Here is a 13,351-nt window from a genome sequence, read left to right on the forward strand (position 1 = left end):
AAGACAAATGGAACATAAGTAGGTAAATTAGAAAAGAAATGGAAAGAGAGCAAGAGAGACAGAAAAAGACCTACCCATGGGGAGAGTAAGAAAGAAACTGATGGGGACTTGGGAGAGGGGAGGGAAAAAAGAGAAAGGCAGGCACACGCACATACAGCACAGAAAGACAGAGACTATCCCAGAAGAGTGAGCTCTAGATAGAAAAAGGGAAAGGAAGGAGATGACAAATAAGAGAACAAGCAAGAGATTGACTCTGAGAGAGTGCAAGTGTAAGAGACAAACCCTCGGGGTAGGAGTGGAGCTCAGAAAGAGACCCAAAGAGAAGAGAAACCATCCCCCTCTCACCAGGCCCTAAGAGAGTAAAATGCCCCCAAACATACTCCATGAGACAGGAATCAACAGAGATGGAAAGGCTCAGTTATCATGAGAGAAAAGACCTTGGGGGTAGAAAACATTTCACTGTGCTACTAGGATCTGGAAACTGCCAACAAGAATTGACCCCAGAATCGGCATATCATATTAAATGATTTTGTTCTTATAGATTTTCCCCACAAACTTTGACTATGAAAGGTGGAAGGAGAAAGTAGCATAAAATAATTTATTAAAAGATTTAAACATAGTTTGATTCAAAATAAGAAATATGCAGGTTTAGCATGTTTATACACTTTCTCAATTGCTTTTGAATGCAAAGTATTTTAAAATATATTTTTGTTACAAAAATTTAAATGCTCAGAAAAGTATATAAGATATAAGAAACAAATGTGCTTCCACATTCCATCTTCATCAAATTTTAACACTGTTAAAACTTCGGATGAAGCTGAAGTCTAATATATGATCCTACATGATCCCATTCTCTTTCCTTCCTTCTTTTCCAATAGGTAACTAAACCCCTAAATTATATATTTACCATTTTTTGCAGGGTTTTATGTTTTTTACTGCACGTGTATCACTAAACTGTTCAAATGGCTATACTGTTTGTAAAATCCTACAAATTACTTTTTCACTCAAAGCGAGATTTACTCATGCTTGTCATGGAGCTCCCATTCAATCATTCTAACTACCATGTAGTATTCCACTGCATGAATACACTATCATTTATTAGTTCTCCTCATAGATATCTAGATTGTTTCTTGTTTTTGGCTAATATGAAATAACTGCAATGAATGCTCATTGCTGAGTATATTTTTCTTAAATATTGTGTATTTTCAGTTTTAAATTTTCTGGCATAAAGTTATGATTAGGAATTTTAAAAATATCATTTTAGACATACTTATAGTCTTTATCAAATACTTCTATTATCAGAAGTTCTTGAGAATCTAATCATGCCATTTATTTTCTATGCTAACTTTCCTCAGGTTGACTACTAATACTTTCTGTTCCTAGCTTTTCCTAAGGTTATTTTCTCAGGTGTAGCTACAATCTGTGAAATTTCTGGGTAGCCTTGGTTAAGGTCATGTATCTCCAGAGTGATTCTACATTTGCTTCTACCAGGTCTCCAGGGAATCACCAACTCAGAATTACTTGTGAAGTTAATATTTCAGCTTAGGATCTTTTAGACTATATGAGTAATATAAATTCAAACCATAAAGTATGTGAGGTGAAGGCCATGACCGTAAATTCAATGAAACTATTTTTCCCAACCAAGAGCCCTGGCTGAAATAGATAAGCTTCCTTGTTAACTCCCTGGATTGTTCATGGGATTGTAAACTTTAAAGGGATTCAGCTTTGAGAAGGGGTCACAGAACTCTCCAACTTATAGAGGGCTCGAAGTCTCAAATCCTGTCCCTGGATAAATGAAAATCAAAGCTGCTAGTCTCAAGACTAGCATCTCCCTAGGATTTCCATAGCATACCTTCTTCAATTTACCATTTAGGCTTATCAGTTCCCTCCTTATGTCTGGGCATATAGTAAGCACTTTATAAATATCTGTTGAGTGAATAAATATGGTATATTAGTACTAATATTACGGCTCTACATCATATACAAGGATTCTGTCACAAAACTTTATATCCATACAATTACATACGTTTTAAAATGCAAATGCTTACCAATGAAGCTTACTCTAAAAATACTTAATAATAAATCTAACACTTTGAAGTAATTTACATAGTCATTTCGTGATCACGAACTCTCCTTCTAATAAAACATTTAAAACACAGAAATGAGGATGATGTAAGCTAAATTTAAATGACTCATTCAAGATGCTGCTTCTCAGAAAAATGAGAAAGCTACTACAAAAAGATTAAAGCAAACAGTAACTCTTTGACGTGAAAATAAAATATGTGGCAAAAATCATATTGTAGCTCAATTATAGGTAATTAACTATTTAATATCCATTTCAAATTCCAGGTACAACATTGTTAGCCCCTTAATACTTGCGTCAGATTATGAGACCGATGTGCTGCCTACTGCGCTAAGGAGGCAGACTAGCCCCTTAATACTTCCTATTCAGATTTTCTTTTACCGTAAGAAAGTCATTTTTTTAAAGTTATACAGTACCAGCTATGTATATCCATACATTATGATATACTCCATTTTATATGGAGTTAATTTAGATGCAAAGAAAAAAATAAATTTTTATTATCTATTAGTTCTGGAGAATAATTCTAATATATTATACATGTATATAAGCTACAAAAATATATAAAATATATCCATATACAAATGACTTATATTTGACTGCACACAACTAAAATGAAACAAAAATCCTAGACAAGTGGTCAAAATTTGTCTTTTGGAACTGATGGCCTTCCCTGCGTGTTTTTGGGCTCACGACATGTAGCCTCCTACATTCTGCCCCCAGTGCTTTCCAACCCATTCACATTATGGCATATGTACAAAACATTAATGCTTATATAGTATACCAGGAAAAAAAGAAGAGACTACTCATTTATGGAGGCAAACCAGCTGCCTCAGATTCTAATTGTACTCCCAAGTGACAAAGGATCAATATCTCAGTACACTTAAAAAAAAAAATCTCAGTATACTCTTACATAACCCATTTATAGCACAGGATGATGCACACTGATTGGTCTACTCTTCTGCTCCTCTTAGCCATAAGTTATGAGAAAAAATTCAACAAGAGTATTTTAAGAAAATAATTTCCAGGAACATGTAAACTTTATATATTTTTAATTATGAGATGAGAGACTGAGGAATTTATGTGGAAAAGGCAGACTGGGGCGGCAGGGAAGGAAATACAGGAACTTCTCATTGCCTTAAATTACACTATAATAATTTATTATTCTGATAAAAATATTCTTTATCCAGAAGATGAACATTGATAGTAAACTGCTTTTATGGGGTAACAGAAGAGAAGAATGAGAAGAGAAATTTTGTAGTTTAATTTTTACTATTCCCCTGATTTCTTAAGAGAAGTCAGAGTCTACTGTTAGACTGCCATCTGTCTATTCCATGGAGGTACTGAAGAGAGAAATGTTTATAAAGAAATCACCAAGTTAGAAAGAATTTATGACTAATTCCTCAAAAACAATTGCAACAGAAACAAAAATTGACAACTGGGACCTAATTAAACTAAAGGAGCTTCTGCACAGCAAAAACAAAAAACAAACAAACAAAAAAACACAAAATAACAACAAAAAAAAACTATCAACAGAGTAAACAGACAACTTACAGAATGAGAGAAAATACTCCCAAACTATGTATCCAACAATGAATATCCAGAATCTATAAGGAACTTAATTCAACAGCAAAAAAAACAAATAACTCCATTAAAAAGTGGGCAAAAGACAAGAACAGATACTTCTCAAAAGAGAACACACAAGCAGCCAACAAACATGAAAAAATGCTCATCATCATTAATCACAGGAGAAATGCAAATCCAAACCACAATGAGATACAATCTCACACCAGTCAGAATGGCTATTATTAAAAAGTCAAAAAACAGCAGATGCTGGAGAAGGGGCAAAGAAAAGGGAACATTTATGTTGGTGGGATTGTAAATTAGTTCACCGCCTATGGAAGGTAGTTTAGAGATTTCTCAAAGAACTGAAAGCAGAACTGCAATTTGACCCAGCAATCTCATTACAAGTATAAAACAAAAGGAAAATAAATCTGCCAAAAAGACACATGCACTCATATATTTATTACAGCACTATTCACAACAGCAAAAACATGGAATCAACCCAGGTGCCCATCAACAGTGGATTGGATAAAGAAAACGTGGTACATATAAACCATGGAATATACACAGCCACAATAAAGAACAAAATCATGTCCTTTGCAGCAACAGGGATACAGCTGGAGGCCATTATATACTAAGTGAATTAACACAGAAACAGAAAACCAAATACTGCATGTTCTTACATATAAGTAAGAGCTAAACACTGGGTACACATGGATATAAAGAGGAGAGCGACAGACACGGAGGACTACTAGAGTGGGGAGAGAGAAAGGGGGCAAAGACTGAAAAACTAACTACTGAGTACTATGTTCAGTACCTGGGGATGGGATCAATCATACCCCAAAGCTGAGCATCATGCAATATACCCATGTTAATCAACTAGCATATGTACCCCCGAATATAAAAGTTGAAATTATAAAAATAAAATTAAAATAATTAATCACCAAGTTATTTCAGCTGTAGGCCTGAGACCAGCCAAGTTTATCTGATCACAGGATCACTAACCTAGGTGGCCCCCACAACTCTCTTCTCCTTATAGACAGTTAACTGCTTTGCTCCACAACTCCCAAATGCCAAATATTTAGAGCCACTACCTTGTTCTCTCTTCATATTATCTGCTATTTCAAATAGGCAGATATTTGGTCCCAGTTTTTAAGCTCCTAGACATACAGGCTGCACTAGTAGGATACAGTGTCTCAACACTAATCCTTCAACTTACATATAGGTAAAGACAACTTAAACCACTGCAGAGTTCAATCTAAGACTTCACTTTCATGCACAAGAGAGACAGAAAGAAAACAAAAGAGGTGATAGAAACTGTACATAATACACAGGAAACCTAAAGCAGATAATTGCAGATTATGAAGAATCACAAAGGAAAAAGACTAAATGATTAAAATTAGTTTTACTGTATATTACTGACTAAAAATTAACTACAATCACACTTGATTATCTGAAATGTTTCCATTTATTCCCATACAGTTAAGTGAAAATATGGTGGCTTTGAGATTAGACATATCTTGGTCTGAATACCAGTTCTCCTACCCATTTTTAAAACTATCAACTACATTGCAAGCCTGCTCAAGAATTCATTTAGCTAACACATGTAGTGAAAATAATAGAGTTTAGGTATATACAAGTAAATAAACACTAGTTTTTCTTTTTACCTTTCCTCCCAAATACCAGAGAGCACAGAGTAGCTTGCTTATCATTAAAGATTCATCAGATATTTACTGTAATTATGAGTACTTGATTAGACTCATCAATTGAGGAAAGAAATTTCTTTGAGTCAATTAGTCAGGTAAGTGACTGAAAAAAGGACTAACGACATGACATTTTCCAAATTACTGTTCCATGATAAAGGCAACATTCATTAGACTCACTTTCTTCCAGTTTTAAAGAAACAGAAGGATTGTTTCCTGTTTCATCCACATTTCCTTCACCACCTCCCCGAGATCTTGAATTCCAGACCTTAATCACTTCAACATCATTGTCACTGCCACTTCCACTTGAGCTACTATCTTTTTTCCCCTTTTTCCCTTTTTTCTTCTTTCTAAAAAAAAAAAAAAAAAAAAAAACACATTCAGATTGTTAGAAAAGCATAGGAAAGATGTAAACGCCAATTATAAGAGGTCAATCAGCAAGTAGGCATTTTAACTTTGTCAATACAGGACGGCACGAAAAAGTATTCGATTTACTTTGTATAATCATCGGAGCTTAAACTCATGGAGGTTTCATCAGAATCTGAGGCTATAAATTCATCCATACTGTCTTCATCAAAATAACCCTAGAGAAAAAAAAATGACCACTATTTTAATAGAATATCTCAACTTATATTGGAAATTATATTGATGTTCATTTAAGAATAAGTTAATTGGCATGAGCTAAGGAAGGACTGAGAAAGCATTATAGATTTTAGTAGACAAAAAGACAGGACAGATATGCTTACTAAATGCAATGGGAGGTCCTAGATTGGATCATGGAAAACAAAAAAGACATAAGTAAAAACATTGAAGAAATCCAAATAAAGTCTGCCATTTATTTAATAGTATTGTACCAAAGTTAATTTCTTAGTTTTGATAACTTTACTATACTAATGCAACATACTGATATTAGAAGAAACTGGGTCAAAGGTATAGGGGAATTCTCAGAACTATTTTTGCAACTTTTCTATAAGTATAAAATTATTTCAAAATAAAGTTTTTTCAAATGGGCTCAATAAAATAACATTTAACACTCCTTCTATAATCATAATACATGCAAGACATATAGAAATTAGAAATAAGACATAGAATAGAACAAAGCAATAGAAAATTTGAATATACAGTCTGTAGGTCAATTTTTCTTCTAAGTTTATTCTGCTTCCAATAGATGCTTTTAAACTAAGTTACCTGACTTACCTTATTTTCTTTGCTAATGTAGTCTAGCTGCAAACACCAAGGATGAGTCCATATTCTACTTAACATCTGAAAATCTTGGAAAAGCTTTGCACCTGCCTTTCCTCTTCCACCTTCACTATTATTGCCCACACCTGATCAAAAGAAATATGGTTAAAGACACAAAAATTGTCTATATCAACCAAGTTTCTAGATTAGGAGTTTTAATCTTACTTGTGACAAAAACTCTTTTGGCAGTGTAGAGAAGCTTATAAATTCTCTTAGAATATCGTTTTGAAACACATAAAACAAAGGATTACAAAAGAAACCCATCATACAGAAATTATCAAAATATTAAAGAATTTGTACTACAGAAATATGCGCTTTTTAAAATTAATGCATTAAGTAACAAAATATGCACAGGTTTAATAAATACCTAAAATTCTGAAGTATTGATAAACATAAATGATTTTGAGGTATCAGGAACAATATGTAAAAATATTTCTGATTTCTATTGGTAACAGAGTCATGGTTATCACTAACGCTACTATAGATTGTTGCCTCTATTCATCACTGGGAAAAATGCTGCTGCTTTAGCTAGAGGTTAAGGGAAATCAGTATATATTTTTTTTCTTATCCAGGTACATATAATCCCCTAAATTCTATCCATGGACCCAAGATTACAAACTCCTGTTATAAATAAACTTCGCTCCATGCAGATAGTCCTTTACTGACTCTCGCCAACTATGCTCACTCAAAAAAATTACTTCTAGGCAAGTGACAGTAGCTCACACCTGTAATCACAGCACTTTGGGAGGCCGAGGCAGGAGGACCGCTTGAGGCCAGGAGTTCAAGACAGGCCCGGACAACACAGCGAGACTCTGTCTCCACCAAGAAAAAAAAAAAACAAAAACATTAGCCAGGTATGATGGCACACACCTATAGCCCTAGATACCCTAGATACTTGGGAGGCTGAAGTGGGAGACTCACTTGAGCCCAGGAGTTTGAGGTTACAATGAGCTATGATTGCACCACAGCACTCCAGCCTGGGTGACAGAGCAAAACCTTGTCTCTTTAAAAAAAAAAAAAAAAAAAAAGACCTTCCAAAAATTATGTTTTTGATGTATAAAATGTAAATATTAGCTTTGTTCTTGACAGAATAATTTCAACAGAATTATCATTTTCCTATAAAATATAAAGAAAATGAATGCACGTTTCATTAAGATAATAAAATTACCAAGAAGGTAATATGCAAAAGAACAAAACTGATTAAAAGGAAAAAACAGCATTTAAGCAATAACATATTTTCCCATCCACGGTTTTAAACAATGTAAGTTGTTTAAATAATTAGCAAATTTTGACCCCATGAGTGAATGAGAGAAAATTTAGTAGTGATATGAAACATTAATAATGCATAAAAATCTGCTGAGTATTATTTTGCCTGATAGAGGTTATTTCCATTGTGTAACAGAAATCACTGCTATGAAAATGAAGTATATAATTTCTTGGCATACAGCTGTTCACGATATTCACTTATAATTCCTTTTATTTCTGTAAGGTTACTAGTGATACTCTTTCATTCCTTACTTTAGGTCATTTTTCTTCCTGTTTTTGTTTTTGTTTTTTTTTTGATACAGGGTCTTACACTGTCACCCAGGCTGGAGTGCAGTGGTGCAATCATAGCTTACCGCAACCTCGAATTCCTGCGGGCTCAAGCCATCTGCCTGCCTCGGCCTCCCAAAAGCTGGTACTACAGGTGCATGCCACCAGGTTTGGCTTATTCTTTTTTTTATTTTTTGTAGAGACAGGGTCTTGCTTTGTTGACCAGGCTGTTCTTAAACTCCTAGCTTTAAAGGATCGTTCTGCCTTGGCCTCCCAAAAGGCTGGGATTAATAGGCATGACCCACTGTAGTTGGCCCTTATTTTAGCTGTGCCTTTTTTTCTCATTACTTTGTAAGTGAAGGAAGGTTTGTCGATTATGTTAATCTTTTCAAAGAACCTACTTTTGGTTTCAATGATTTTCCCTACTGTTTTTCTGTTCCTCATATTTCTTTATTATTTCCTTCCTTCTGCTTGTTTTGGGTTTAATTTGCAAAGTAGAAGGTTGGATTATAAATTTGAGATCTTCTTTTTTAATACAGGTATTTACCACCATACATTTCTAAGTATTACTTAAGTTATATCCCATATTCTAGTACCCTGTGTTTTTGTTTTCATTAACCTCTAAGCATTTTTTAACTTCCCTTGTGATTTCTTCTTTGGTCCATTGGTTTTTTAGGTGTATATTGTTTAATTTACATGTATTTGTAAATTTTTAAACTTTCCTTCAGTTATTGGTTTCTAATTTCATTTGAATGTGGTTAAAGAAAATACTTAGTAATAAGTGGAATGTTTTAATGATAAATGCCTATATCAAAAAAGGATCTCAAATAAGGAACCTATCTTTATACCTCTAGGAGCTAGAAAAAGAATAAGCTAAACCCAAAGCTTGCAGAAGGAAGGAAATAAGGATCAAAGCATTAGTAAATCAAATAATAGATAAGATATAGGGGGAAAAGTTGGTTTTTTGAAAAAAATAAGCCAAGCCAACAAACCCTTAGCCTATTAAGAAAAAAAAGAGAGGACTCAAATAAATAAAATAGACATGAAGACATTACAACCAATGCCTCAGAAATAAAGAAAAATCATAAAGAACTAGTATGAAAAATTATATACCAAGAAATTGAATAATCTACAGGAAATAAATTCCTACAAACATACAATATATCAACACTGAATAAAAAAGAAATAGCCTCAACAGACCAATTACAAATAAAGAGACTGAGGCTACTTGGGCTCTTATTTGGTTCCATATGACTTTTAGGATTGTTTTTTCTAATTCTATAAAAAATGACATTGGTATTTTGATAGAGTTAGGTTTGAATCTGTAGATTGCTTTGGGTAGTATGGTCATTTTAATAATATTAATTCCTTTTTTTTTTTCCTAGATGAAGTTTCGTTCTTGTTGCCTAGGCTGGAGTACAGTGGCGCGATCTCGGCTCACTGCAATCTCCGCCTCCCGGGTTCAAGCCATTCTCCTGCCTCAGCCTCCTAAGTAGCTGAGACTACAGGTGCCTGCCACCATGCTCGGCTAATTTTTTTTTTTTTTTTTTTGTATTTTTAGTAGAGACAGGGTTTTGCCATGTTGGCCAGGCTGGTCTCGAACTCCTGGCCTCAAGTGATCTGCCTGCCTCGGCCTCCCAAAGTACTAGGATTATAGGCATGAGCCACAGTGCCTGGCCAATAATATTAATTCTTGAACAAAGCTGAAGGTATCACATTACTTGACTTCAAATTACCCTACAAGGCTACAGTAACCAAAACAGCATGGTACTGGTATAAAAATAGACACAAAGATCAATGGAACAGAATACAGAACACAGAAATAGAGACACATACTGACAGTCAACTGACCTTTGACAAAGTCAACAAAAACATATACTGGGGAAAGGACACTCTTTTCAATAAATGGTTCTAAGAAAATTGGATTCTCATATGCAGAAGAATGAAACTGGACCATTATCTCTAACCATATGCAAAAATCAACTCAAGATAGATTAAAGACTTAAATGTAAGAGCTGAAACAATAAAAATACTAGAAGTAAACCTAGAGAAGTAACCTAGAGAAAGTAAACCTGGAGAAAATCATTCTGGACATTGGCCTAGGCAAATAATTCATCACTAAGACCTCAAAAGCAAAGCAACTAAAACAAAAACAGACAAATGGGACTTAAATAAAAAGCAGCAAAAGAAATAATTAACTGAGTGAACAGACAATCTGCAGAATGGGAGAAAATATTTCCAAACTAGACATCCAGCAGGGGACTGATAGCTAGAGTTTACAAGGAACTCAAACAACAACAAAAAACAAAACAAATAATTCCATTAAAAAGTGGGCAAAAGACATAGACATTTTTCAAAAGAAGATATAACAAATGGCCAACAAGCATATGAAAAAATTCTCAACATCACTAAACGTCAGAAAAATGCAAATCAAAACCACAATGACATATCTTCCCCAGTTAGAATGGCTATTATTAAAAAGTAAAAAAATAAATGTTGGCAAAGATGAGGAGGAAAGAGAATATGTTTACACTATTGGTGGGAATGTAAGTTAGCACAAACTCCATGAAAAACAGTATGGAGATTACTCAAAGAACTAAAAATAGAACTAACATTTGATACAGCAATCCCACTACTAGGTATCTACCAAGAGAAAAAGAAATCATTATATCAAAAAGATAAAAAAAAAAAAAAAAAGATACCTGCACTTACATGTTTATTGTAGCACTATTCACAATAGCAAAGCTATGAAATCAACCTAAGTGTCTATCAAAAGATGAACAAAGAACACGTGGTATATATATACAGTGGAATACTATTTGGCCATAAAAAAGAACAAAAGCATGTCTTCTGCAGTAACATGGATGGAACTGGAGGCCATTATCTTAAGTGAAACAATTGAGACGCAGAAAGATAAATAGTGTCATGTTCTCCCTTATAAGTGGGGCTAAATAATGTGAACACATGGATGTAGAGTATGGAATGATAGACAATGGGGACTTGGAAGGGTCAGGGGAAATGAGAAGAGTGAATGAGAAACTACTTAATACGGGTAGAATGTACATTATTCTGTGGATACACTAAAAGCCCTGACTTCACCACTGTAATATATCCATGTAACAAAATTACACATGTACCCCATAAATTCATACGAATAAAATCAAGATGGCTCACGCCTGTAATCCCAACACTTTGGGAGGCCAAGGCAGGTGGATCACCTGAGGTCAGGAGTTCGAGAACAGCCTGGCCAACATGGCGAAACCCTGTCTCTACTAAAAATACAAAAAATTAGCCAAGCATGGTGGTGGGCACCTGTAATCTCAGCTACTTGGGAGGCTGAGGCAGGAGAACTGCTTGAACCTGGGAGGCAGAGGTTGCAGTGAGCTGAGATCACACCACTGCACTCCAGCCTGGGTGACGGAGCAATACTCTGTCTCAAATAAAATAAAATAAAATAAAATAATTAAATTAAAAATAAAATTAAGAAAAAGAAATAAGTAGCAATTAAAAAAACCTCCCAACAAAAAGAACCCAGAACCAGATAGCTTCAAAATTGAATTCTACCAAACATTCAAAAAACAATGAATACCAATTCTTAAACTCTTCCAAAAACAGAATTACAGGAAATACTTCCAAACTCTTTTTGTGAGGTAAGCATCACCCTGATACCAAAGGCAGACAAAGACGCTGAAAGAAAAGAAAACCATAGGCCAATATCACTGATGAACACAGATATTAAAACCCTCAATAAAATACTAACTAACCTAATTCAACAACACATCAAAAAGTTTATACACCAGGACCAAGTGGAATTTATTCCTGGGATGCAAGGTTCTTTTAACATATGCAAAATAACCAATGTGATACATCACGTTAACAAAATGAAAGATGAAAACGACATAATCATCTCAATAGATGCAGAGAAAGCATTTGGCAAAGTTCAAAATCCTTTCATGATAAAACCTCTCAACAAAATACTTATAGAAGGCTGGGCACAGTGGCTCACGCCTGTAATCCCAGCACTCTGGGAGGCCAAGGCAGGTGGATCACGAGGTCAGGAGTTCAAGACCAGCCTGGCCAAGATAGCGAAACCCCGTCTCTACTAAAAAAACAAAAAAATTAGCCGGGCATGGTGGCAGGTGCCTGTAATCTCAGCCACTCGGGAGGCTGAGGCAGAGAACTGCTTGAACCCCAGAGGCGGAGACTGCAGTGAGCCGAGATCAGGCCACTGCACTCCAGCCTGGGCAATAGAGTGAGACTCGTCTCAAAAAAAAAAAAAGAAAAGAAAAAGAAAAAAATAGTTATAGAAGGAAATTTCCTCGACATAATAAAGGCCATTTATGAAACCCTACAGGTAATATCACACTCAATGGGGAAAAACTGAAAGCTTTACCTCTAAGATCAGAAACAAGACAAGGATGCCCACCTCTCATCATTTCTCTTTGACACAGTACTGGAAGTACTACCAAGAGCAATTAGACAAGAAAAACAAATAAAAGGCATCCAAATCAGAAATAAAGAATTAAAATCATCCTTGTTTGCAGAGGACATGATCCTATATATAGAAATCCCTAAGGACTCCACTAAAAAACTATTAGAACTAATAAATTCAGTAACATTGGAGGCTACAAAATCAACATACAAAACTCAGTTTCATTTCTTTACACAAAAATAATCAGAAAAAGAAATCAAGAAAACAACGCCATTTATAATAGTATGAAAACAAACAAAATGCTTAGGAATAAATTTAACCAATGAAGTGAAAGATCTGTACACTGAAAACTGAAAAACACTGATGAAAGAAATTGAACGCAAATAGTCTACATTTGTGTATTAACAAAATTAATACTGTTAGAATGTACATACTACCCAAAGTGACATACAGATTCAACACAATCCCCATCAAAATTCCAAAGAAATTCACCTTGAAAAAAAGAAAAAGCAATCCTAAAATTTGTATGGAACCACAAAACACCCCAAATAGTGAATACAATTTTGACAAAGAAAATCAAAGTTGGAGGCATTTCCTGGTTTCAAATTATATTACAAAGCAAAGTAATTAAAACATTACGGTCGCCAGGCACGGTGGCTCACGCCTGTAATCTCAGAACTTTGGGAGGCCAAGGGGCATGGATTGGTTGAGGTCAGGAGTTCGAGACCAGCCTGGCCAACATGAAGAAACCCTGTCTCTACTGAAAATACAAAAATTAGCACTCCAACCTGAGCGACA

At 34.8% G+C, this 13,351-nt stretch overlaps 1 protein-coding gene across 13 annotated transcripts in view; it reads right to left on the reverse strand.

Moving 5' to 3' along the window:
- Positions 1-13,351, reverse strand: part of ATRX (ATRX chromatin remodeler) — a 282,829-nt gene that overhangs the window by 89,065 nt on the left and 180,413 nt on the right. For 12 of the 13 annotated variants that reach the window (XM_063721248.1, XM_024240521.3, XM_024240517.3 and 9 more), the window contains 3 exons: positions 6,544-6,674; positions 5,842-5,930; positions 5,527-5,696 (listed from right to left, as the gene is read on the reverse strand). In XM_063721248.1, the coding sequence (XP_063577318.1) occupies positions 5,527-5,696; positions 5,842-5,930; positions 6,544-6,674 (390 nt within the window). Of the gene's footprint in view, positions 1-715; positions 1,927-5,526; positions 5,697-5,841; positions 5,931-6,543; positions 6,675-13,351 lie in introns of those variants that run through there. The other variant, XM_024240526.3, reaches the window with a different exon arrangement.

This window comes from Pongo abelii, chromosome X, assembly GCF_028885655.2.
Source record: "Pongo abelii isolate AG06213 chromosome X, NHGRI_mPonAbe1-v2.0_pri, whole genome shotgun sequence".
Classification (NCBI taxonomy): Eukaryota; Metazoa; Chordata; class Mammalia; order Primates; family Hominidae; genus Pongo; species Pongo abelii.